This window comes from Elgaria multicarinata, chromosome 2, assembly GCF_023053635.1.
Source record: "Elgaria multicarinata webbii isolate HBS135686 ecotype San Diego chromosome 2, rElgMul1.1.pri, whole genome shotgun sequence".
NCBI classification, from domain to species: domain Eukaryota; kingdom Metazoa; phylum Chordata; class Lepidosauria; order Squamata; family Anguidae; genus Elgaria; species Elgaria multicarinata.
In genome coordinates this window covers 81,316,827-81,344,726 of record NC_086172.1, presented here as the reverse complement: position 1 = coordinate 81,344,726, position 27,900 = coordinate 81,316,827, and the positions used below count along the sequence as shown (strand labels likewise).

Below are 27,900 nucleotides of genomic sequence, written 5' to 3'. Positions count from 1 at the left end.
GGACCAAACTCTTCACATTGATGCTGTCCTTTCCACGCTTGGGTATGGTAGTCTAACAAATGTCATTGCCAGAACAGTGTGTCTTAGATTAGACCAGCCTCCTCCCAACCTGGTGCCCATCAGATGTTTTGGACTACAGCTCCCATAATGCCTGACCATTGGCCATGCTGGGAGATGAAGGCCAAAACATCTGATGAGCACCAGGGTGAGAGGAGGCTGGTCTAATCTAAGACACACTGTTCTGGCAATGACTTTTGTAAGATTACCATACCCAAATGTGGGAAGGACAGCATAATGTAAAGAGTTTGGTCCAGTGTAGCACTCAACCCTCACTTTACCCCATTCCTCACTGGGAGATGAAGGCCAAAACATCTGGAGGTCACCAGGTTGGAGAAGGCTGGATGAGACTATTTATGAAACTGCCTTATATTTAGTTGGATCAGCTACTCTGAATGAAGAAAGCTTTCCAGATTATCATGCAGAGGGTCTTTTCCATCCCTCTTACCTGAGATGCTTTTAGCTGAAGGTGCCAAGGACTGCATCTGCATGCTCTTCCACAAGAGTGTGTTACTTCCCCAAATTTAGCCAATAACAGTTGATCCTGTTTTTTCTTTTTCTTTTTTTCTTTTTTGCCTGGTTAGGAACTCTGATTGGGAAGAAGAATAGGTCTGTCATCTGCAATACCTTATCTTCGACCACCCTCCATCTCAGGAGCTCACAGTCCTTCACAAGTCCCAGAGAAGAAAGCTAATATCACTATGAGATGCTGATCATCACTGCCCATTCCCCATACTAGGGAGAAACCCAAGTACTGAAGGAGGAAGGTCTTGATCGTTCTCACACAGCGAGTCAATAGTAAGGCCAGGCACAGACTTAGGATGCTTCCTGACGGAGGAGGGTTCTTAGTGCTTCCAATCGGAGGACATTGTGCAGCTATTCTGTCTTTCCCTCCTTTAAGGTTTCTCTGTGGAAAGATTCAGGAAGTGGTATGGAAACATGACAGGGTCACACATGGAAGACAATATCTGGACCCCAGTAAAATTTCATGTTTGAGGCAGGGTATTTGCACAATCAAACAAACAAACAAACAAACCTCTGTCTGGAACCATCATCAACCTTCCTCATTCACAAGCTTTTGCTCTAAGTCTTGCTTCTGACTGGCTATAAAATTCCTGCCATATGAGCTTGGCACAATGCATTCTAGATAGCACTATGGCATCAAAACAAAACATACACACAAGGGACGTTCCTCCCTGAGCATCAGCCTAGGATAGGCTAAAGGGCAATTCTAGATTTCTTCAGGGAGACCTAATCCCATCAATGAAAGAACACTAGTCCTATTCAGACCTCAAGTACTCAGTGACAATTAACTAAGCACTCTCCCCAAGGAAGAAACAATGTCCCTGGTTCCTGCCAGATGAGTTCCAATTCCAAGAATGAGAACTTCAAGGCGATAGGACTGTGCTTGTTTCTGGAAGCTTCTGTCTGAGCTGCCTGTAGTTTGAAACTAGAAACCAGGTGACTGCTGAGGCTTTAGGAATATCTGTCTCAACTACTTTATGATAGTATATCACTGGCTGCAAAAACCAAAACCAATAAGGAGAATCTAGTCCAGAGCTCAGTGTTTCTTCCCATAGGGCTTCTTTTACAATAGCATAAAGTGGAAACATGCATGAGTGCAACATATGTCTAGTTGATCCTGGGAGATATCTTTGCGGGCAGGATGTAATTCTAGGATCGGATGGTCTTCTTTCAAAATGCTGAATCCTTGCAGTTGAGCCCTGTGGAAACTAGTCTCTTTCAATTCTCAGGCTTGTCATCCTTAGCTGTTTCTGAAGAAGGAGGTCCTAGGGAGACAGATGGAGCTGCTGCAGCCCTGCAGGAACCCTGCCCCTTAGGACCACATGTCATCATAATCGCTGCTGTCAAATGAGTCATTCCCAGGCCCAGCCTCACGGTTCACCAAAGGTCTGGAAAACATTGTCAAGCCTGAAGCAAAGAAATGAGAAGTGTATTCGGGTCAGTGGCCAGGAAGCAGAAGGACACATCTCAGAAGGAATATACTAAAAGCAAACTGTGATATTTGGTGACCCCACTATCCAGCTGTGCAGCCTCAGCAGGTATTAAGGGGAGAGCACTGTCAACTCTTGGGGCAGGAAGCTCTGGGATTTTGTTGTGCCTGACCATGGCTAGAGCTGTGCCTCGTGGACTGCAATAAGTGGTGGCTCAACATTTAGATGAGAATGTGCATCACCTATGGCCCTGTAATGTCCCATAAGAGTAACCCATTTTGCCTAAGCCAGGGATGCCTAACTGGCAGCATATGGGCCAAATCCTAGGCCCCCACCCTACTAAAATGTTCAGTGTTTTAATCGTTGTAAACTGCCCAGAGAACTTCGACTATGGGATGGTATCTAAATGTGATGATGATGATGATGATGATGATGATGATGATGATGATATCTGGCCCCTGGCAGCCCCACTGGATGTTTATCAGGTTATTGTCAAACATTTGCCTGCAGCTTCATGCAGAAACTTTTACTTTAATGTTACATCTCTCTGCCTGGATTTTGTATGTAACACATGTAGGTACTTGGAAGCCCATAAGCAGGACATGAGGGCAATAATCCTCTCTTGCTTATGTTCCCCAGCAATTGATGTTCAAAAGCATACTGCCTCTGCTACTGAAGGTGATATGCAGCCATCATGAGTAGTAGCCATCAATAACCTTATCTTCCATAAATTTCTGATCCCCCTTTAAAGCCATCCAAGTTAGCAGCCGTCAAAACTGTGCACCTCTGGAGGGCAGAGCAACCTCTGACAATACACATGTTGCTTATCCCTGCCCTAAGCCATTCTTTGGCTGAGAGCTCCGGTATGTTAGTGTGGCTGTGAACAGTTGTCCCACTCCAGACATGACTGCATAGCAACAATATTAGGTGACAACGACAACCTTGTAACAATCTGATCTCTTGTTATGAATCCTAGCACCATAAAAACACATGCAGGAGCTGGGCAGCTGCACTCTGAGCTTGCTTCTCATGTTTAGAAAAGATGCCGAAAGGGTTTGATTTGGTGACAATCTTTGGTTGAACAGATAACATTGCTGCTCTTCACCTCCAACGGAAGGTTCGTTTTCTACGGGGTCTCCCTGTTGCTCTGGTCTCGGGATGTTCTCATACCATTCAGCATCTCCAGAAGATGTGCTGTCACTGTCTTCAGCTGTAGGTTGTGCTGGAGAAAACCATGGATACATTGAGCCTTCTAGTACAGGAAGGAATCAGACAGCTTTGGGTACCTCTGTGTGTCACAGTGCCAGCTCTATGTTTTTGAGGACCCTTGGGCAAGACACCATTGATGGGCACCCTCTCTCAATGAGTCTACCTTCTCACGACCATTGCCATTGGCTGCTGTTGCTCTTCAGCCTCTTTCTGCTTGCTTGCTTGCCTGCTTGCCAGGAATACAGCCGGTGAGCAAGTAGGCATTGGCATGTACTACTGCTCCCCCTTCTCACAACCACTGTTGTCTGGACCAGAGTGAGAGGCAGGTGAACAAGCCTGTTGCTAAGGTGAAGAGGAGGAGCAACTTAGGGGGCCCTTATCACTAAGCCTCTGATGAGATGTGGGTCCCTAGCAGGTACTTGACCATGAGTATCCTTGACACTGGCCCTGGTGTGTCCCTCACTATCTGAGAAGAGTTGAATTAGCTCTCTATAAGATGCCTCACAGTATTCTTCTCAGCGCTGCCTCACATTTGACATGGTCCTGAGAACACATAGGAGTTTACTGTGGTGAGTGTGAAGGAGAGGAGTGTGTTTCCAAACATTCAGGAACATGTGGCAGACATGTGCAAGGAGGTAAGATTGCTTGTGACTCCCAAGCATGTTATTTACTGGGTGCTGATAGACACATCTTTCCTTCACATGCGAAGCAAACACAAGCATATATGGCAAAGGTGACCACCACATAAAGCCAGAATTGGTTGTCTAGTATCACCTGAAGCCCAAATGGATACTCTTGTTTTTATATTGTTGTTTTTATGTTTCTGATGGTTTTTAAATTTTGTATACTTTTTAATGTTTACTGTTTTAACTTTTGTGAACCGCCCAGAGAGCTTTGGCCGTGGGGCGGTATATAAATGTAATAAAATAAAATAAATAAATAAATAAATAAATGGACGCCACTGGAGACCTTAACAACCTTGCGAAACCTTTTTCTACTGGGTGCTGCAACCACTGGTGATTCTGTGTGACAGACTTTACTTTCCATTTTGGAAATGGTCTGTTGTAGAGGAAAGGAGAGCAGGAAAAGGCTATATGGATAGAAAGACCATAGGGCAGATTCTCAAGTGAGCAAGTGCCAGTCCAGTCTGACTGCACAAGTAACCCGAGAAGTTGCTAAGTTTCCAGTGGAGCCACATGCCATCCACGAAGTGCATCATCCAAGGATCCTTCACAGGGGATAAACTCGTGGATTGTATGTGGCAGTGAGGGAAGAGGGGTGGATTTAGCATAACAAATCAGAAGGAACTGCACATATATTCTGCCATAATAATAATAATAATAATAATAAGAAGAAGAAGAAGAAGAAGAAGCAGCAGCAGCATCAGATAGACTCTCACCCTCATGTGGATAGCTCTCTGAGGCTGGCTGTGTGCTCTCCTGCTCTGCATGCAAAGTTGGCATGACGAAATTGCATGGAGGAATATCTTCATCAGTTGCTAGGTAGCGAAGAGAATCTGAAAATAGGAACCGAGCAGACTAGTCAAGCTCTCAGAAACAGACCCTTGGAGGGAAGGGGTGAGGAAGGAGCAGGTTGTCAGATACGTTCTTGGAGCTGCTCATTTCCTTTAAAAGCTCTGGGGAGGGAGAGCTGCAGAATAAGACCCGTTCACAGAGTTCTTAAGAGACAGCACTGGAGTTGAGGCTATTTTATATGCTGTGCAAATCTCAGATTTCCAGTTCCTCTAACCCGCACTCCAGCATTTGAAGCTTATGTATGTTACTTCCTATATGTCACCTCCCACACCCAAGAAACATTCAATTAATGTTGAATATGCATGGCAATAATAGACTAGATACATAGATAAGGGGGTGGGATGCTTTGATTGAAACCTAATTTGCATCTCACAAAATTGACTCTGCAGTTACTCTTTCCTTACCCCAGGGAGACCTTCTCCATAGGTTCTGTAGAACCTCAGATTGTGTGTCAGGAATGGGGGGCAAGGGGGAGGCAGCTGCAGGTCCCTTGAGGAACTGTGGCAGGAGCTGAGGATATGCCAAGTGTACCAAGGAGCAGAAGTGCTGGGGAAGGAGGGCATTAAGCCTCATACCATTTTCCTGATCTAAGTCACCCCCGCCTTCCCACAAGCTGCTGCAAGTCCCATGGGGGAGAATATATGCTATATATTCCATTGCAAGGATAACAAAGGCTAGAGAGGAGGGGTTTTATATAATATATACATAACATTATATAAAATATGTTATATGGAATACATTATATAAATCCCATCCTTTATATATTTTAATTGTTTGTGAATAGACCAGAGAGTTCAGCTATGGAGCACTATAGAAATGTAATAAATGAAATGATTTAGATTAGGAAAACAGAACAAGGGAAAAGGTTAAATATCCTCTCCCCCAACAACGCAGCTCTGCCAGTGGAGGCTGGTGGCTCCAATTTCAGCAGGACTGTGAATCCACTCTGGGTTTCAGTCAGAACCAGCCAGAATTCTAAAGGAGCTACCCAAGGTACTGAACCTAGTTTGGGGATAGGGTACAGCACCTTGGACAGCTCCTTTAGAGGTCTGGCTGGTTCTGACTTTGGGGGATTCCACACGTCGTACTGAGGGCGCTTCCATGCGCCCCCAGTGCGCACCCAAAGCAATCGTGTAGCTTGCCTGTTCGAAGAGATGAGGAAGAAGCTCTCCACCCCACCTTCTTCAGCCGAGCTCTCCGACCCGGCCGGCGAGGAGGTAGGTGGGTGGCGGCGGCAAGGACGCCTCTTCCTCGTCTCTTCCAGGCAAGCTACACGATCGTTTTGGGTGCGCACTGGGGGTGCATGGAAGCGCCCTCAGTACGACGTGTGGAATCCCCCTGAAACACCAGTGTGGATTTACATCCCCACCAAAATCAGAGCCACCAGCCTCCACTGGGTCTGGTCAAATTCAGAGCTCCATTAAAGTGAAAACAACAACAACAACAACAACAACAACAGTGTCGTAGACCTTCTGCACAAGGTCTAGCTTGGCCCCGAAGAGCCTCCACATTGATGACAAGACAGCAGCTTGTCTGCTAGTGAGAGCAGGGGTGAAATGCTCACTGTAGAAGGTAGAGAGGGCCATGGGCGGCTTGTTGTTGAAGTCATAGTGTTCATAGTCAGAGTCAGAGTCTTCACTAAGAGGTGTAGCTGAAAGGGAGAACAGAAACATTAGACAGGGAAAGCCAGCCCATGGGTTTGGTAAAGAGAACACCTGGGATTCTCTGCCCTGGTGTCATGCTGAAATTTTAACATACTGAGGTCCTGAATAACGAACCTGCAATACAAGAAACCCTGGCAAACCAGACATTTCTACATTCATAGATAGTTGGAGATGCTTCTTGATGTACTGGTCTGGAACAAACTAAATCTTATGAAGGTGCATTAGTCTGTTGCAGCAAAAATAATACAGAAGGTGTTTTATCGCACGCTCGCTACTGCCCACTTATGGATGTTCGCACATCCGCTTCCTGCAGGCGTCCCACTCCTGCTAATTTTTCCATCACAAAATAGACCCCTTTTAATCTGACTTTTTTTTTTAAAAAAAGGAATGTGCCACAATCTCCTGCTGTGTGCAAGAAAAGAGGTACGATAAAAACGCCCCCTGAATGAGTCACGTGATCTTTGCTTACTTCCTCTTTCTTCTCTGGGAAGAAAGAGGAAGCAATGAAGGACAGAGTGGGGGCGGAGAAGCGATGATAAGGAAATGCGATTTTCCCTCTTGTGATGATGCTCAGAGTCTTGGAGATGAACACATTTATTATGGCACATGCCTTCAGGTGCTTGAAGTGTTATACTGAGTTGGAAGGTACAAACACACAGGAGTGAAGAAAATGTAACTTGCGAAGTCAGAGGGAAATGAAACCCCGAAAAATACAGACTGTGACACTTGATGCTAAAGCTGAGGAGTGTGAAGTAAATTAAGCACAAAGTGACCATTCACAAAGGATCCTAGGATTGCTATTGCTATGGGTTTAGGGTTGGTCTGAATGTCCTTTCAGGAATCCCTTAATGCTCAGTGCCTACGACTGCAAAGAGATTCAGGACTCCTTCCAATTATGTAACCCAACACTTAAGATTTCTGTAAGCAGAGCTATCAATGTGGGTGCCCACCTAATACTATTAAGATTTGCTATTAGCTTAAATATTATATAGTAGATTTTCAACCTGCAACTTTCTTTCTGAACTTATATTATCTACAAGTCGTCTGTCCCCCCCTTCATCTTTATCCTTAAGGAAACAAGATGATTAAATTGAGAAGAACCCAAGCACTAGTGGAGAGAAGAGGATGATTCCTACTAAAAATATTCAGGCTTCTCAAGAGCTTTATCACACCAGGGTTATACTGTGCAATCACTGTGAATTGCGTGCAAAGGACTCCGAAGTTTTCCAGCTTATAATCTGCTTTTATTGTGAAGTACCCTGAAGTTTTCCAGTTTATAATCTGCTTTGACTGCGAAGTACTCCCATGCATCCTGCTTTAATTGTGCTTCAACAGCAAAACACCCGACCAATTTTGGTACTACTTTTGGAGCGAATCATTTGTTGTTTTCCGAGCGGCCACCGGGGGCGCAGGAGCAGGATCTGATATGTTTAAAGAAAAAATAAACAAATGCTTACATCTGCGTAAGTTTTAAAGATAAAGACATCAAAATTGGCACAGTAATAGATATTAAGGAGAGCTTTAAACACACCAAATTTGAATCAGATTGGGTCATCCGTTGAGTTTTTATTTTTTTTAACATTTTTTTTTTAACATTTCCCCTCTTAAACCCATTTCCTGGTATGCAAAGGATCTTAGGAGCACTGCCACCTGGGGTGTGATTTAGCTAGCAACAACAACAACAACAACAGCTTAGCGCTGTAGGGGATAATTCGAGGGAAACAGGTATGTAGGATGAAGCTACTAGCGTTCAGAGCATGACCCCGCTTCATTTTTTTCCTTTGTGAAGTGATGCAATAACATAATATCCATTCTACATGTAATGGATGGGACTGGGGAGATAGCCATTCTGCAGAGAGAGGGGACAGCCACATGCCGCTATTCCATCCTTTTTAAACGGATGCTGAAGCCCTGGAATCACATTAACTCAACAGTCTCAAGGCAGCGTCAGTTCAGCTGTCTCGAGCAAGGTCTGGTTACTGGGTTTTTACGTATGGGTGTGAGAGTGAAAAATGCATGATGGGCATGGCCTCATTTTGTCTAGCGTCTAGTCACTTCTGGCTCCTGTGCACATCCCCATTTTTCAGGCTGAGCAGTAACATTAGCGACTGGGTGAAATGTGCAAGGAGGCATATGAGAGACCTGCATTAAATTGCAGCATTCTGATGAGCGATGTTATGGTCACTGCCTATCTCTGTCTTCCCAAACCTGCTGCTCTCCAGATGTGTTGAACTCCTCCTCCTTCTCCTGCTCCACACTGCAATGATGGGCATTGTAGTTCAACACATCTGGAAAGAGCCATGTTGGGAAGGCTGTTCTGTCAGGTATCTCTGTAAGACCCTCATGCGAGACACTGCTCCAAACTGCAATGCACCCATTAGCTGGGGGAAAGAGTCAACTTTTTCTTAGCTGGAAAAACGCAGTATCCCTTAACACGAAACTCTTCCTTATGGATCAAGCACAACAAACGAGCAACTGTATTACATTGTGCCACAATCTGGTTGGCTGGCAGAACAATTTCTAAAAAGTGCCAGGGCCCTGCTCCAACCGCCACTTCCTAATCTACTGCAACGTTGTCCCTCTCCTACTTGTGGTAGGTGTTAGGGCCAAGCTCGCCATGATGTTAAATATGCGCTTCCATTCCACATGCACGTTTAAAAAATGCAAATAGCATAAACTGTGGTGGAGGGGGCTGATCATGATCATGATTTCCCCCCAAGGCAAATGACATCTTAAAAGGAGGTGTTTTTCTCCCTAGAGATCACAGCAAGGGAGGAAAGGGTTAAAATCCCTCCCACTCCACTTTCTATTTATGTATTTATTTATTGCATTTGTATACCATCCCATAGCCCATCATGCATTTTTCACTCTCACACCCACTTCCACTATGATTCCAGTGTCATCATCTGATTTCCAGCAGCCCACCAAGAGCAACCTTGTGAATCCCTATTAGATTTCTGGCCTAACCATCAAAGATGGAGTGAGTTGCCAGGAAGTCGCGTTGGTGGGGGGGAGAGAGAGATGCACAGAATAAAGGGTATCTGGAGAACCAGGCAAGCAAGCAATAGCTTCTGATACCTTCTTCTTTGGGGAGGCTTGTGGGGATTTCCCTATAGTCGTTACTTGCTCCGGGGGCTGTGATCTGCACGCTGTGATTCACCAGGACAGGGGCTGATACTGAGGCGGAGGAAACGGCACAATCTGCAAATAGAAATGGGTGTTCCATTCTGTAAGGCTGTCTGCAAGGGGATGTGGACTCCTTCTATGCCTAGACCCCTTCCAGCCATCCGAGAGGCTGCGTCAATGGCAAACTCATGTTTGTTCCATGTGTATGTCACAGATGTATTTATTTAAATCTATTTCTATCCAACCCTTCAGGGGGGGGGGAGAAATAACCCTTTTCAAGGTAGCTTACAAACTAAAATTTGAAAAAGCAACAACAATAAATAAGCAGCTTATAATAAATACATAAAATGCTCCTTTAACTCATATGTTTTGGCAATGCCCCGTAGTTGCCCCTTTTTGGGAGGAAGTTATAAAGATGAACTTTATACTGAAACAATTTATAATATGGAACAATGTCCATGTCCTCCTAAATTATCTACCAGCTTCTTGGAAGTTAACAAATGGTCAGCGCAGATGGATCTACAGAGACCTTATGACAGCCAAAAGACTTATACTATCACATTGGAAGGACAAATCCACACCTCCCATAATGCAATGGATCGAGGACCTAATAACATTATCAGCTTTTGAACAGGTGCTATGTAGATGCAACTAAGTGGATAAATGCAGGGATATATGGTCTGCTTTTCTTGAAACCTTTGTATAATTCTCTCTCCCCCCTTTTTTTTTAACAGTACACATGATGGAAATGACGATAATCCTATATATGCAACATATGGGGGGGGTTTTCTTTCATTTTCACGATGTATTTTCTGTTCTAATTTGTTGATATTCACAATAAAATTAAAAATAAATAAATAAACAGCTAGATAAGAGCAGCTTTTAAAAAACAATTTCCATCACAGATTAAAAGGCCTGGGAAAGGAGAAAGGACAACAGAACAGGCACCAGGCAGGACTCCCTAGGGTGGGCATTCATAAATGGGGCACCACAACCGAGAAGGCCCTCTCCCTAATTACCACCCACCTCACTCAGATGACAGAGGCACCCAGAGGGTAGTCTCTCCAGCAATGTCCAAAGTTCATTGGGCAAACTCATATGGAGAGAGGTGATCCTTCAGGTATCCTAGTGTCCAGCTAGTTAGAACTCTACAGTTTAGTATCACTAGTTATGTAATATGTTTTCACCAACTTGTAACAGTTAGCAGCCTTGTGGCTGTGTATACAAGGGTCCCATGTTTGCCTGTTTTACTGCAAAGATACACGTCATGAAATGTCAGAAGCTGGTTGGATGAACATTGCATCTTCCCAATGAAAGAGGTATGCATGACATCCTTCTATAAGGGATGCATATCTGTATCCTCTGATATGGGTCCATCTGCCAGTGCAGGGGGGGTGGGAACATCAGGATCCCCAAGAGGTAATGCCTCAATTATGTACTTCTTTCTAAGAAGCTTCTAGGCCTCATTGTCAATCAACTCTTATTCTTGACATCTATCTGCACACTCCTTCTGCAGATCTCAATTTGCATTATAGCCTGGTTATCAAGGAGGCTTCTGGAAGTGGTAGAAAAAGAAAAATGTTGACAGCTTATGACAGTTCTTTGGTGGCTGTGTGACTCCATCACTGGAACGTTTTACAATTATTCTGATTTCTGCCAGGAGGGAAGCTGGGAGATGCTTCAATGAAAGCCATAGCTTAGCCCTACTGTAGTAGTAGCCTCCCCACCCACCAAAATTATACCTATCCCAGCAAATTTCCCATAACATTCCTTATAGACCCTCTATGGCGCTGGTGATGTCCAGCATACCAAAGGTACCATTTTTCCTTCGCCTGTTCAGCACAACTGTGATGATAAGCATCAGAACGGCCAAAAAAAGGAGGAGCCCCAGGACAATGGAGAGGATTTGCAGCATCTGGTATGATGGGGTAACTTCCAAGTTCTCCGGTCTAGTCGAAGCTGCAAATGGAAACATAAGCAGAGTTGGGTGGAAGGCAGGGGAAAAGAAAGCACCTTGCAAAGCTGCATTTGAATTTGTGCCCTTTGGGGGTTATCTAGGGAAATTAGTACGAATGTAATCAGATGCATACAGCAGTAATACAAGTGGGAACAAAAGCGACTCTTACTATGGACACAGCATAGTCAAACGTGCATGCAATGCAAACTCTGCCTGTCAGTGCTGATTTTAGGCTGGAGACAGATAATAGATTTTCCAGCGTCTTGAAGGTGAATGCAAAGAGGGGTTGTTTGTACACACGGAGCCAATCTACAAGGAAACGGGTTTTGCGGCGATTCCATTTAAATCATGTTAGCTTCTCATGGGGCAGATGGTAGCTAGCAATGTGGAGCACACATTAAAACTAAACTAAACATTTGCATGGGACAAATGAGTAGAACTGAATGTCATTAAAACGGTAGGTGTAGGGAAGCGAGGAAGCCCAGGACCTGTGAAGCTTTTAAACACCAGTAAGGCTCTTTGCATATCTTTGCACTTCCCTACATAACAACCTCCTTATGCTCCCCTCCTCACTCAGTGAATATTTAAAGGGGCAGGCAGCAACTGAGCACAGGGTCCAAACAGTGTCCTTTTAAAGCAGCAGAGGTCACTCCCATCCCCAAGGCAAGGACTTGCTTCCAGGTAGACATAAGCCTCCGCCCCACATGACTCTTCCCTTCTGCAAATCAGAAAACTCGCCACAAATAGGGTTTAAAAAACAATGGATTTAGGGCAAGAATTGTCCTACAGGGAGGTGTGTGTGTCATCTGACATGATTGACTTGGGGGCAGAATAGAACTGGGGTAAAAGCCTGGTGTAGATGAGCTGCAGGAGCCCTGCCCTCTTCTGTATCTGGTCAAGAGGGCAGGGCTCCTGCAGCTTTAACTGTTGTGATGAAGAGGGAATTTCGCCAGGTGCTGCTTGCATAAAAATGACACCTGCTGAAATTCCCCTTTCAATACCACTGTTAAAGATACAGAATCCCTATCCTCCTTCCCATATAGTCACCATAGATATTATCACCTTGTCAAAAAAGAAAGAAAGAAACCCTATTTGATCACAGGCATGACTGGGGGAGGAGGAGACTGCCCGTCTTCTGGCGACCAATCAGTGGTCGCCATCTACACCGGAATGCTTGGAGTGAGGTCACATGGCGGATGGGCTGTGGTGACCTTGCTTCTTTGGGAAAGGTCAAGGTAAATCCCTGATTTTTCCAAAGCGCAGCTTCAGTGAAAGGCCCTGTAGTGGCTGCGAATCGGCGACTGCATCGTACAACTGATGCATCACCGATTCACAGCCATCACAGGGCTTAGAAAACGTATAGACAGCCTCTTGCACTTACCTGGACTGGGCAGGTGGGGGACCGAAGCCAGCGTTACTGTCCTTGGTGTTTCTGTAGGATCCCCCAAGCCCAGTGAGCCTGAAATCCAGAAAAAAGCATGAAATAACGAAGAACCAACGGTACCTGAGAAACACATCAGTATTAGAGTGAGAAAGAGGGGGATAGAAATATGATTAGCCAGGGCTTATCCAGACTGCATCTTCCGATGATACCAGCTGGATATAGCTGTCATGCGCATCACAGAGCACTGGAATTGTCCCCTTTCCTATTGTGTCATTTTTTTTTAGATTGTAAGCCTGTGTGGGCAGGGACTGTCTTAAGAAATATTTTTGTAATTATTATTATTATTATTATTATTATTATTATTATTATTATTTATTTATATAGCACCATCAATGTACATGGTGCTGTACAGAGTAAAACAGTAAATAGCAAGACCCTGCCGCATAGGCTTACAATCTAATAAAATCATAGTAAAACAATAAGGAGGGGAAGAGAATGCAAACAGGTAAGGGTAGGGTAAGCAGGCACAGGGTAGGGAAAAACTGCCTTGAGAGCCTTTTAGCCTTTTTGGCTAAAGGGCGGGATAAAAATTCTAAAATAAATAAATAAATAAATAAATAAATACATATTCTTCTCCAAGCACAGATGCTGGGGGAGTCACAGCCATGCAAACTACACAGTCTGTGCTGGTTTTACATCAGCACCCATCAGCCATACAGCAGGCAGGAACCAGTGTGGGGTAAAGCACATCACAGACTTGGAGCAAAACAGCTTTTTTGATCAGAGCCAACTGAAATCCGCATCGTTCCACGCACCCCTCCCCACCCCCAGCTTAGACTAGGATAGATGCTGTGATGGTAGAGTCTGCATGTTCCAAATAAGCTGTCTAGCTACTGTGCCACCCAATCAGGGTATATCCAGATGGTGGCGGTGGGACAGTTGCCAAGTGGCATTTCAACCATCCCCTCCAGAGAAGCCCAACAGCGTTGTGGTATGATGTCCATGCTGCAGCAGGGAAACCAGAAGGCAACCCCTGCTTGGATCATGTGGCTACCATCTGCGCTGGGAAGGGATGGGAGGTGTTGGCATGGATTCCACCCCAAAAACAACACTCTGTGGCAAATGACAACAAAGAATCTGCTACTTCCATCTTGCAACGTTGACATGCAGCCAGCCAGAGGGGTGGCACCTATGCCCACATCTGTTAGCTCAAATCTCCATCCCCTCAAATCTCTCCCCTACACCCTTTAATTTCTTGCTGTTCCTCTTTCCTTTTCCATTCTATCTAAATGTGGTCTGTTAAGTGAGTCCACAGCTGGTTGAACAACTGTACCCATTAAAAGCTCTATATCAACCTGGGAGGGGTGAAGATGTGAAGTGGAAGGCCACAAGACCCTGTCTTAGGTCTTGTGCAGGTCAATGCTTTTATAAGGGTACAATCTTATGCCTGTTTAGACAGAAAAAAGGTTCTACAATTAGTGTTCCTCAGCCAGCATGCTGGGAGTTGTAGGACTTTTTTTCCTGTCTAAATAGACATAGGATTGCACCCTAAATGAATTGGATGAGGGGATGCTTATCAGATTTGCAGATGATACAAAACTGGGATAGCTAATACTGTAGAAGACAGGATTCAAAATTATCTTGACAGGCTGGAACACGGGAACTAACCCAACAAGATGAAATTCAGATACATTTAGGTACACACACCAAACAGGGGGAGTGTGGGGAGAGAGAAATCAAAGACACAAGTATAGGATGGGGAAAGACCTGGCTTGACAGTAATACATGTAAAGTGTATCTGTCTTAGTAGACCACAAGCTGAACATGAGCTTGCAAGTGTGATGTAGCTACTAAAAAGGCTAATGCAACCTTAGTCTGCATTAACAGAAGCATAAATAGTGTCCAGATCATGGAAAGTAATAGCTCTGCTCCATTCTGCGCTGGACAGACTGCATCTGGCGTACTGGGCCCAGTTCTTGGTGCCACATTTTAAGAAGGACATTGACAAATTGGAGCATGTCCAGAGGAGGGTGACTAGGATGGTAAGTGTTCTGGAAACCAAGTTCTATGAGGAACGGTTGAAAGAACTAGATATATTTAGCCTGGAAAGGATAAGATTAAGGGGAGACATGACAGCAGTCTTCAAATATTGGAATGGCTGTCACACAGAAGATGGAGTAGACTACTTCTTTGTTGCTCCACAGGGCAGAACTAGAATTATTGGGTGGAAAATAGAGGGGAGCAGATTCCGGCTAAACAATAGAAGTGTCCTAATGATAAGAGCTGTATGACTGTGGAACCAACTGCCTCAAGAGGTGGTGGGTTCTCCTTTCCTGGAATTATTTAAGCAGAGGCTTCAGGGCCATCTGCACTGAGTAGGCTGTTGGGCTAGATGACAGCCAAGGTTCCTTCCTATTCTTATGAGTCTTCTATTCTAGTCCAGTCTAGCAGTGGCCTCCTATTTAATTTGGAGGCAGTACACAGGCCATGCAGGCCCACCCACACTTTCCTGAAAAAGTCAGGAGACCAGAATCTTGATGGCTCTTTACATAATTCCCCTGTACGATTTTCCATTTATCTTGATTAACATTGTCCAACTGTTCTAATATGCATATTTAAGAATATATAGTGTGGCTACACTACAGACATTCCTGGTTATATTTTTTTATGGTTTGGCTTTACGATGTGTACAAAATATTAGCCTTTGATGGCCTGTTCCTTTCCCAACTCCTGTACTTGATGTGCATTTTTATGTGTTTTGTTGCTGTTGTTATCGGGTTATGCTAAGACAAGCCAACTGACTTAAAATAGTGTGTGTGTGTGTGTAGCAGTGGAGGTTCTCTGGTCACTGTTCTAAACTGACCTTTTAAAAAGCGTGTTTAACAAGAATTGCACATGTGCCCAAGAAAGATGAGAGAAGAAAACATGAACCACCAGTCAGCTTCTCCTGGGAGCACTTGTAGTACTTTTTGTAACAGCAATAGAGAAAGTCAGCAGGGGGAACAGATAACACGGCCCATGAACATGGTTGGTTTGCCTGAACATGGCAGAATCCTAGGCTGAAGTTGCAATTTCCGATCTGAATCTGGCCTGCCTTCACTCTGGAATGCTTTTAAGCATGGAATCTCTCACCTTCACCAGCACATAGATGAGATGTATTTATTAAACTGAGATAAACATTTGGTAGAACAATAATGCAGACATTCCAGACCTTTGACCTTTGAAGGGTAATAGGAAAAAACCCAATGAGATGATGATGGTGGGGAATGCAAGTAAAAACAGTGTAGCCTCTCTCCCCCCCCTCCCCCAATGATGTACGTCTGGACTTGAAATCCATACTAGAGTGCGAGGGAAAGAGAAAAAGAACATATAAGCCCTATTCAGGCAGTCTTGTTCAGGGTAGAATGAGCAAGTGAGGGGGGACAGCAACGACAAGCACACTAGCTCCAACCCCTCCATCACCTTTCTTATCGCCCTTCATATGTTGAGGGAGAACTTCTGCAGTGGGTAAACTTTTGTATCTGTTAAGAACTTCCCATACAATGTAGAACTGTAGAAAACCAGTGTTCTGCATTGTGCAGGGAGCTGTCTCCACAGATACAAAAGGTTACCTACTGCAGAAGTTCACCATCAACACATGGAGGATGATGAGAATGGTGATGGATAGTGGAAGGTGGTGGTAAGGAGTGCTCATCCTCACTGTTTGCCCTTGCATGTTCGTTCTACCCCAATGCTTTAAGGGAGGCACACTGATAAAGGCCAAGGTACCAAATTACCATTGCATATCACGCCAGCAGCTCTGAACTGGTGACACAGCTTGGATTTGTTGTGGTGCAATTTACAATTGGCGAGTGAGTCTTCAGTCCCAATACACTGATAAAGTATCTTGCCCGGCAGCGTGTGGCTGAAAGACACCTTTGTGGTTAAGGCCTTGTCACTGCAGCCCAAGGAATGGCAGAGCAAATCAGCCTCGTCCTGGTACCAGTTCCCATCGCATACGGTGTTCCAGATGCCCTTGTAATGGACCTCCAAGCGGCCGGCACAAGCATCTAGTCCGCCTGACAGCTGCCACTTTTGGTGCTCTGTGTAGATGGTTGGAGAGGAAAGGAGGCAGAGTCAGCAAAGGGGAAAAGGCTAGAAAAGTGCTGGTCTTCTTATGTCACTTTCTGTAATATACTGCTGGACATGAACTGGTGGTATTTCAGTGCCTCACAGGCTAGAACTATGTATGCTATGAACTGTAACAGCTATTTCAGGCATCTGAAAATCGAATAGGACAGCCACATTGATCAGAATATAAGTTCAGGTTAAAACCATATCTCTTCTGCTTTCTATCTATATCATAACATTCAGAAGTGAGGTACTAATTGTAGTCCAACACATCTGGGAGTTATAGTCCAACATATCTGGAGCATAGGATGCCAGTTTTCCAAAGAAACGTTTACGTATTTTTGGATGTACCCAAACATTTCTGGAATGATTTTTTTAACCATAATCTAATACATGACAGCATAACATTTATCTCCAGAACACAAGGTAGTCCTGTTATATATAAAAAAGAAATGTAATCAGAAGATTTACAAGTGATTAAGCTTGCTAATAGCAGCAAGGATATGTATTGCTCATCCCTGAAAATCTTCAGAATCCTTCCAAACTGTAGATTGGATGAAAAGGAAGGAAGGAAGGAAGGAAGGAAGGAAGGAAGGAAGGAAGGAAGGAAAGAAAGAAAGAAAGAAAGAAAGAAAGAAAGAAAGAAAGAAAGAAAGAAAGGGAAAATAGCCTTGTTCATAAAACTTTGTAAGAAGACAACATAGCTCACAAACTGATAAGTTTATAGATAAATGGTTGTTGTGTATTCATTTTTGGGATGAAAAATTCCATAACATCCAACCATCCCTATGTTGTTGTTTCAATGCTACCAAATCCATGTTTTATATACTATATATTTAAACATTTATATTTATTTCTGTTAAGATGTATGTTAAAATATGTGATATTTATGTTAAAAGCTGTTTAAAAAAGGAAGTGATGATCTGGAGACTAAGGGCATTTTACAGTGTAAAAGCTACAGTGCTAGGTTTAAAAATGGTTCTCTTCTGTCTCCAATCCAACATCCATTATGTTCAGACACGCACCAAAATAATCTGAGGTTCAAAGCAGGACCAGCCTTACTCTGAAGCAACATTAATCAGTCTCTTCAGGCAAGAGATTCTAGAGAAAATGCCATTTCCTTGTCTCCATCTCCTTACATTGCTTTAAAAGTTATTTATTTATTATTGCATTTATATCCTGCCTTTTTTCCCTCCAATGAACCCAAAAATGAGCTCCAATCCAGAATGTGGTGGCAATATTCTGATTTTTCAATTTAGATGTGAAATTGTCTAGTGGCACTTTTAACGTCATGTGTAAAAACAGCCTAAAGGATAGGTGTTCTAGCATAACTTATGCTAATAGGCTTAGAGGGTAACATTTCAAGAGAAGATTCTACAGAACGCATGAGACAGTGTAGAATCTCCTCACTCTTGCTGAACTCTGCGTCCCTAGTTTGCTGGCAAGGCATTAGGAGGAGTCATATTCAGTTTTTTTAAGTGAGACACACGTGGAACATTCAGAACACACACATATCAAAATACTAGCACTACTTGCCTGGCTCTGGGGCCTTTAGAGATATAAGGTTTATTCCACAAATAATTATTGAAATAGACATAAAGATGGCCCTCCTGAGATTCTTATTCGTCCCAGATAAAGGGTTTATTTGTTACAACAACCCTGAGCCCTCTGGGGAGCTGACATTTCTCTTGAGCTGGTTGCGACTAAAATATATGTTATGCAGGATTTCGGTTTGCTGCTTCCCTTTGTCGCACCACTGTCAGAAAATATCCACACTGGGCATGTAGATAAGAGCATCTGTCCAGATGCAGTCAACATCAGGACAGCAGCATAGTTATAGTATCAGCTATCTGCCGTGGCTTTCGGCTCCAACTCTCGCCTTGCAGTACAGAGGAGGAGAATGCAAAATTGGAAGAGTATTGGCTCCTTCTTCTGACCTACTTCAACGAGAGGGAAATAACTCAGCTTCGTCTTGGGCTCACATCATCCTCTTCGCTAAATGTACAGAAGAGCTGCCAGTCTTGGAAGGGAGTGGAGGAAAGCAACACACTTCTGCCCTCACTGAAGCAGTTTGGACAAGGAAGGGAAGTAATTTCTTCCCTCTCATGATTTCCTCCTGCTGTACTCTCAGGTAGGGCAGGGCGAACCTGTCAGTCTCGGTTTTGCTCAGTTTCGTATTTTTCTCGACCCTCAGTTTGTTTCGGACCATTTCTGCATCAGTTTGCAAATGTGGCCAAAAACGTCTGCATGGAAATTCACACACACTGCCCCGTGCTTTCTTCTAACGTATGCAATTTGGTATATACTTTTCCAGTGTGTACACTTTTTACAAGCGGTTTTACTCTAACATCATGCTTTTGTGTATGCTTTCCCCTATTATATTCCTTAATATACACATTTTTGTGTGCATTTTTTTGAGTTGGGAATTGCATCCCAAAATTCTGAAAAATATGAAGTTTGGTGCAAAATGGCGTTCTGGTTCACATGCAGGTTTGGGAGGTGCGAATTGGGTAAGTTTGTATAAAAATATTGACTAAATGGATTTGGACTCATCCATTCCTACTCTCAAATCTGTTGGAGCTTCCAAGAATTAGCATGGTAATAGGCTGCAAGTCTGGCTATTGGCCACCAAGAGTTTATCCTTCCAGGCTTAAAAACTTGGCCATCCGTGGATTAGAATATACCACTACTGGTAGACTACCAATGGCTGCCCTTCAGATGTTTTGGACTACAATGTCTGGATGGCACCAGATTCTGGAATGCTGTAACACACACACACACACACAGAGAGAGAGAGAGAGAGAGAGAGAGAGAGAGAGCTGTGCTCCATCAAACAGACCTGAACATATCACACCAGCATCTTCCTTGTGTCCACAGTCCTGGTTTTTCTCTGATGGACAGTCCCATAAATAAGATTCATTCCCCAAACATTTCACTTCATCCAAATGGATGGGGCCAGTTCCCTTCTGGAAATGAGAGGCATTCAGAGCCTGAATGGCCCAACCACAGTTCAGTTGCCGGCACACAACTCCAGCATCAGCCAGGTCCCAGTTGTCATCACACACAGTGCCCCAAACACCATTATATTCAAACTCCACCCTGCCAGAACAGTTGCTTCCTCCATCCATCAAACGCAGCCTCCGAGTTTCTGGGGGAAAGAAGTGGAGAACAGATGAATCACGAGTCATGCAATGATAGAATGAAAAGAACAGGAGGATAGATATAGTTGGAAAGAAACCTTTACAGGGCTTGGTATGGCAGCATTCAATTCTTAAGAACAGGGGTAGAACAGCAAGGTAAAGCCCATATACAGATATATACAATTGATGATCTCTGGAATAAGAGACCGATTTAACCACCTGAATGAGCATAGAAGTAAGACAGTAGTATGTCCCTTATTTCTACACCTCACATTTCCATACCACATAATGGATTTTATACTCTGCAGGTCTCAAATACCCTCACTTTATTTTGGAAATTCGAATTTGGTGCGTATGAACACACATGAAACTGTTGTGTTGCGTTGGTACAAACATTCATCCCTTGATGACGGATTTGCATGTGTGAATCCACCATCAGAGAAACAGAATTTTCTTATCACCACACCTTTGAGATACAATGTTTTCAACTGAGTGAATTCAACATTCTCATCTGCCAGTCATTCAGGTCTGGTCTATGCCTGCAGCAGATGAGGTGGTAGTATAGGCTGTACTGCCTAGGGCTATACTACCTAGGCTGCAGGTGGGTGAACACAATTTTGAGTGCTCCTCAACATTAAAGAAACAAGAACAAACCAATTCCCTGCAAATGGAAAAACAGCACAGCAGGTAAAGTTCCAAACTAGAACCCTTCTCCCCAATTTGCAGGAATTTTTTTCCATATCTGGGACAGCAGACACAGGTCTTCTTCACATGAGTGAACTAAGGCATGCTCACGACTATCCAATCATGGAAGTTAATGGGTCTTTTTGATGACGTTGTGAATCTCCTGCATGTCTTCTGCTCTTTAAAAAAAACTTAAATATGCCATTTCTTCTGAACTATCTCAGGATTTCCTACTGTGTGCAGGGGAAGTTGTGCTACAAAACAGCCACTAGATGGTGCTGTTCAATACTATGAACACCAAAGTTTTCAATTGCAGACCATGTGGTCCTCCCATGTAATTCAGCTCATTACAACTGTGGAAGAGAAGCAGGAAGAAAAGCACCAGTAAGCGAACATGATTTCCCTTTAATCTAAAGAAGCCCCCCAAAAGTATCCTCATGGCAGAATGAAGTGGCAGAGTCCATGCTGCCATGGCGATTCTACTACGGATGCAGACCCAGCCTCTGTGTGGCACAGCTTTCCCCAAGATGGCACCCTCTATTTGTGTTGGACTACAGTTCACATCATCCCCAGCCAGTATGGCCATGCTGGTTGGAGAGGGGTTGATGTGAGCTGTACTCCAACACATCTGGACAGCACCAAGCTGGGGAAGGCTGGTGTGGAGCAATCACGGTCTCTAGTCTACCCATGCAGCAGAATGCAGTGACAGAATTCTTAGATGGCAGGGTGGATTGTACCACCTCAAGTGACAGGTGGAGGGGTGACATTTGAGATTGCTCTCCTGCAAATAAAAAACAAACAAATCAACCCATCAGGGAGAAATGTTCCATCTCAGCTCACACCCTGCTGTGCCACTTTTCTGACTGCAGAGCAGGCTATTTCAACTATAGGGGAGCATGTACCCCCTCCCCAGCAATGTGAAATGATATAGTCCAGTCTACTACTTCAGGAGTCGTCTATCTCATTATCACCTCATTCTGCTGCATGAGGCCCAAATGATGAGAAATCAAGTGATATAATTGCATGTGGGAACAAACTCTTAAAAGGTGTTCAGATACTGGAGATATGATATAAAAGCAATTCAATATTATTTTTTATTTAATTTCTATACTGTCCAATAGCTGAGGCTCTCTAGGCAGTTGAACAGCATGGGGCATAAAGCAGAGCCCTGTGGAACCCCATAGCATAGTTGCCAAGGCACAGAGCAATCATCCTTCAGCACCTTCTAGAATCAGCCATCCATGTAGGATTAGAAGCACTGCAGCGCAATGCCTCCAACTCCCAGCCCAGATAGCCTATCCAAACAGATACCATGGTCAATGGTATTAAAAGCTGCTGAGAGGTCCAAGAGAAACAACAGGATCTCCCTCTCCCAGCAAAGGTCATCCCACAGGGCTACTAAGGCAGTTTCCATTCCAAAACCAGGCCTGAAGCCCAACTGAAATGGATCCAGATAATCAGTTTCATTCAAGGGTGCCTGGAGTTGTCCAGCAACCACTCACTCAAACACCTTGCTTAGGACAGGGACATTGGCTACCAGCCTATGGTTGTTAACATTCTCCCGGTCTAAGTTAGGCCTTTTCAGGAGTGGACTAATTACTGACTCTTTTAAAGAGGCTGGCACCACTCCCTCTCTCAAGGAGAATTTTACAACCCCTTGAACTCAGCCAGATAACCCCTCCTTATTGGATGTGATGAGCTCTGAAGGCTGAAGGACAAGGTTCAAGCACACAGATGGCTGACTGGACTTCGCCAAGCACCTTGTCTGCATCCTTGGTCTTCAATAACTGAAACTCATCCAATATAACTGGATCAGAATGTGCTCTGGAAACATCTACTAATGGAACTACATTAATTGTGGTGTCCAATTTGAGTGCCATGTAAATTCATCACAGTGCCATGCAAACTCATCAAAGTGTGCAACTGAGGGCTCCATCGTTCTCTCCCTGGCCCAGATTGTTGTAGGCCACAAACCACTTGGAAAAGCTCTGCTGGGCAACACTGAGAAGATGCATTGGTGATGGAAAAGAAACCTCTCTTTGCCACCTTCATTGCCACAGAGAAGGCTTGATAGTGAGCTCTAACCTGTGTTCAGTCAGACTCGGCACAAGTTTCCCCCACTTGCGTTCCAGCCATCTTCCCTCTTGCTTCATTGCCCTCAGCTCAGGTGTATGTACCAAGGAGGGCCTCTGCTTGGAGGGAGGGGGCGCTTGGGCACGGTTGTTGGGGAAATACTGACTGATCTCCCCGCCCACTTGTTTTTCTGTCTGAAAGGCATGGGGCAAAGGAGGGAAGTGTGGCTTGAGGCTTTGTGGGAGGTGGTTGTTTGTTTTTTTGGGAGCGGTGCGCACATGCACGCACTCACACACGCTTCCCCGCTCAAAGAAAATGAATTTTTAAGAGGCTTCAAGACAAGATACCCAGTTGTGCACTAGATGAGCACTCCAAGCATGGAGGTGGAGTGAGGGGAACTCATTTCCACTTTATTTATTTATTTATTACATTTACAAACTGCCCCATAGCTGAAGCTCTCTGGGCGGTTTACAAAAGTTTATTTGTGTTGATAATCCCAAAGCTCACAGGTGGATTAGCTGCCAGTGGGACCTCAGTGTGGTATATGACCTATGACAATCTCTTAAAATTCCAAATATGGACATATTTGTTGGGGATCCCTGGTATAGGCCAATTTTAATCAGTGGCCCTATAGATCCTGCTACGAGCCAACCCTGCTCAGGCTACTATAGAAATCCCCAGATCCAGCCAATGGGTCCAGGAAGAGGTTGCTTTAGAAAAAACAAGAAGAAGCCCAACTCTGCTCAGTCCTCTACCAGTGGGATGGGTGCAACACAAGCTGCCACCCACACAGCTTCCTGCCTCTTTGATGAAAATGTCACAGAGGTGAGTGTGCACGAAGCTCGGGGTAACCTCAAAACCAGTGATGAGGTAAGCACCACTTACGGGGAGGAATTCCAGCAGAGCAACTGCCCATGCTCCCGGCTGGGCAACATAGCGCACAGCCAGAAATGTAGGTGCCATTTTTCGAAAGCAAAGACAATCCCATCTCAAAAGCAGGGAGCAGATCCTATTCCTTGACAGCCACAGGTGGATTGGTGCAACACAATTCATTGGAGACCATTGTAGGTTGATGTCCCCCCATATGCCCTCTGTACACATGGATTTTGGAGACTGAATCCAAGAGCATGCAGAGTCCAAACTTAATGATATGCCATTGTGTCTTAGGATGCCATCCATTCTGAACTGTACATATTCCGTCAGCTCCCAAAACCAAGCAGTGGGGGAAAGAATGTGCCCAGGAATATCCTCATCTCCCTATGACACTGAAGAAGCTCTACTCCAAACATTGTTCCTGCAGCTCTTGATAGGTTGGCCTTTCACTCCAGTATATCAGGCCCCGTGCTGTGCGATGGCACATCCTGGGCCTCACTTTTAAGTTAAAGGTTGTGACTGTTGAGTTGCGACAGAGTTAGCATAATACTGTATTAGTTAGCGTGGGTTGTATTGTCAAGTTAATAAGCGTTTGGTTTTGTGAACTTGACACCACTGAGAGAAGCAAGGATGCTTACAGGAATCCTGCCCTTATAGTTGTTTTTTTATTTTGTTTTCTTCAAAGTATAAATCAATTAATTTGTTTTGGAATTACCTAGCCCTCCCCTAAGCAATCCAGTGTTAGTTTTTTCTCTTTAATGTAAGCAATGTAGATTGCTTCCTACACAGCATCTGCTTACAGCAGTGGTTCCCAACCTTCCTAATGCCGCGACCCTTTAATACAGTTCCTCATGTTGTGGTGACCCCCAACCATAAAATTATTTTCGTTCTTCTCTACACGATCCATTGTCATGGGATGGTTTGCTGATGAAAATAATACATAACAATAGCTTTAATAATACAAAAGATGATACATGACATAGTTCAGTCAATACAGGAAATATGTGTTTTCCGATGGTCTTAGGCGACCCCTGTGAAAGGGTCATTCGACCCCCAAAGGGGTCCCGACCCACAGGTTGAGAACTGCTGTGCTTACTATTTGACTATGTATCACTTTGCCTATTTAGATATGACCTACTTGGAATAAATGAAAGATTCAAGGTCACCTGCTTCGTCTTCTGCTTGGGTGGATCTAAGGAATTGAGGGTGAAGGCAGATGTAACATTTTAGGAGCAGTGAAGCCAGATAATTGAGCAATTGCCCTGCCTCATTCATGGAATTTTAGAGGTGGTGGTTCTCCAGATGATATTGTCTTTGACTTGTAACCTCCCATGTTTTCCTGCCACAAACAACATCTGTTAAGAAGGAAATGATAGTACAGCTGCACAATGCCTTTTGATTGATAGCTAGATACTGCCCATCTGGAAGCACCCTATATATGTGTGGACGAACCTGCAATGTCAACTGTTGAATGTTATGTCTGTTGTCCCCTGAATGTCCCTGGGGATTTTCAGGTCTCATTTCTTAGAGCAACCCTGATGCTGCCATTTGATCTCACCAGGCTGACAAAAAGCCAAACCCAGGTCTTTGCGTTCTAGGACTTCAAATCTTTTATTGCCACACACAAGTCCTGCAACCACATTAACTATGATGTCTTTCTTGTCCTTAGGACAAACATGGGACACTTGGGGTGCAATCCTACGCATGCTTAGGCAAATGATATTGTCGTCCACTTATGCTGGCTGGGGAATGCTGGGAGTTGTAGGACTTTCTTCTGTCTAAACATGCACAGCATTGTGCCCTTATGGATTAATGTGCATTCACTGCTGTGTATACCAAAGAATTTTGACATAGTTGTGCACTAATACCTGACTTCTGCTTGATTCTTAGAACAGTTTTAGATGTGACAGCATTGTGTAGCCAGCTGCATCTGCAGTCACATCTGTGTTTTGTTTGCGGTGCTTCGGTTTCATGTCTGACAACTTTCATGTCAACCTGCAGCTGCCCACGCAGCCTTTGCAACCTCATTGAGAAAGGTCTCCATGTGGAAGTGATGCCGGCCAAACAGAAAAGAGATCCTGGGCTCACCTGGCTGCAGAGAATCATCACATTTGGAGCCGCATCTGACACTGCTGACCATACATTTGTACCTCTGTCATTTTGGTGAAGGGACTGCATTCAGTGCTTTGGTCTTTATAAAAGCAGAGCAGAGTTTAGCAGCTGGAGGACACGGGTTCAAATCTGGCTTCTTTTGGGGGGGCACCCTACTGCCTCCCACCACTCACCCTCTTGCTTCCCAGGGGAGTGGGGAGCATGAGTTTGAAGTGGACTCTGGTTTGCATGGGATAATCAGGTGAATCAGTTAGAAGCAGTGCACAACTCTGGAATGTGCTGCTTTCAAGCAGGCTGGTGCCACTGCCTTGCATGGAGCTGGAGTCTGCCTTGGAATCCTCTTTAGCGGTGCAGAGTGGCATTCACGCCAGCCCTCATGTGTCCTTCCCTTTCCAAGCACACCTCTCCCCCCCACCGCCTCAAACACACACTCATGAAGTGGCCTCATGGCTCGAATTATTTGCTGAATTGAGGAACGGAGGAGAGACAGAAGAGTGGAGAAGCATAAATCTCTCAAGAGAAGTATCTCATCGCAACCCTTCAAAATGTGAGTTGAATGAGATGATTGGTAGCTGATCCTGTCATGTGGTCATCGCAAGAGAGGCGGCTTCACCATGTCATCACCCACACAAAAATGGTTCTGTACATACAGTGCACAGCCCTCAGCTGACACTGAATAAATGAATAGTATTCGTATTTTTAAAAAATGGCTGTACAAAGCAGCTCTTACCCAGTCTACTTGTCTCTACAGCCTCTGTTTCCTCCCCAAATTGCCAAGTAAAATTTGCCATTGTATGCCACCTCATCCTTATGGAGAAAAGGTTCTAGAGGTATAAAAGGGTTGCTCCTAACTGAATCAGTATGCCTATGTCTACCAGTTGCTGGGGAACGTGGGCAGGAAGGTACTCTTGCTTGTGGGTTTCCCATTGGCAGCCGATGGGAAACCCACTGTGTGGACTAGATGGACCCTTGGGGATTGTCTAAACGCATTCAAAGCCCCGCTGCAGCTGTGAATTGCTGCTGCATGAGTTATACAAAGCAGCCACAGATTTGCAGCCACTGTGGGGCTTTTCCACAAAGCTGCACAGTTAAAAAGTTGGAGACTTATCCTAACTTTTTTGTTGGGGGTGAGGTCACTCCGGCTCTTCCGCTGTCTGACCTTGCTCCATGGCTGATCTGGGGGTGGGGATCCTGGTTGATGGTGACTGGCGATTGGTTGCCAGAAGCCAGGAAGACAGCAGGGGGAATGACTGCCGGAAACCCTGTGCTCCCTCCTTGGCATGTGGATTAGCAAGCGCAAGCCCGCAGGAGGGAAACTTGGAGGTTTAGGGGGAACATGGTGCTGATGCAACGCCGTCAAGGCAGCTCCTTGGTCTGATCCAGCAGGGCTCTTTTGATGCTCCACATTCTTACCTGGCTTTGCAGTTGTGTTGGATTCGCTGCTGTTTCTGAAGGCAGGAGATTTGGTTGGATTTGCCTGGACTGAAATAAAAACAGACAGCATTGGAAGTGAATAATCGCTGATGTTTGATTCCAAGATCCCAGCACAAAAGGGGCACGTCACCAAAGGCGAGAAAACCCTGAGCCATGGAATAGCCTTCGGTCATCCGGAGTGGCTCAGCTGTACAGAATGAAGTGCTAGTTAGAACTAGAGAACCGGCGTGATTGGTATTCTGAGGGCAAAGAACTTTTAAGAGATCACCTTCTAAAGCTGGGATATTTTTGGAGGCTCTTTTCTAGCTGGAGATCTAGCTGCTTGGTATGGAATATCTATTCTTATAAATATCAGAAGTTCAGGCTCCTCTTGCCTCCAACAAGCATAGAAAAGTCTAAGGGATAAAATACAATGCCACCAAGGAACAGTTATTTATAGAAGTCTCACACAAACCGTTAGTTCCAAACATAAATCTAAAGAAAAAGATAGGGTGAAACACTTGGGAGACAGATGAATTCTTCACTAGAGTTAAAACAGAATCTTTTTAAATATATAATTATATTTTATTTTCTGTAAACTTTTAAAA

General features: G+C 44.4%; 2 protein-coding genes across 2 annotated transcripts in view; both read right to left on the bottom strand.

Moving 5' to 3' along the window:
• The window catches only part of CD5 (CD5 molecule), a 55,164-nt gene extending 54,616 nt beyond the window's left edge, over positions 1-548 (bottom strand). Inside the window, exon 1 of the mRNA XM_063118392.1 lies at positions 506-548. Coding sequence (XP_062974462.1) covers positions 506-548 — 43 coding nt within the window. The remainder of the gene's footprint in view (positions 1-505) is intronic.
• Positions 549-1,765: 1,217 nt separating this feature from the next.
• On the bottom strand, positions 1,766-27,383 carry CD6 (CD6 molecule). The gene is made up of 10 exons (XM_063118391.1): positions 27,293-27,383; positions 19,837-20,145; positions 16,664-16,969; positions 12,885-12,962; positions 11,356-11,505; positions 9,484-9,621; positions 6,321-6,407; positions 4,621-4,737; positions 3,118-3,234; positions 1,766-1,989 (listed from the first exon to the last, which is right to left on the bottom strand). Exons 1-10 carry the CDS (start codon positions 27,381-27,383, stop codon positions 1,895-1,897), a joined length of 1,488 nt encoding a protein of 495 aa, XP_062974461.1. The 3' UTR covers positions 1,766-1,894.
• Positions 27,384-27,900: the final 517 nt, after the last annotated feature.

Bases quoted from the DNA above. Each gene is read 5' to 3' on its own strand.
- CD6 (XM_063118391.1), bottom strand. From the start codon at position 27,383: ATGCTGTCTGTTTTTATTTCAGTCCAGGCAAATCCAACCAAATCTCCT. The intron at 16,970-19,836 runs GTCTGTTTGATG...CCATCTACACAG, and splicing joins TGCTGGTGTGATATGTTCAG to AGCACCAAAAGTGGCAGCTG. The intron at 11,506-12,884 runs GTAAGTGCAAGA...TTCCATTTGCAG, and splicing joins CCCCCACCTGCCCAGTCCAG to CTTCGACTAGACCGGAGAAC.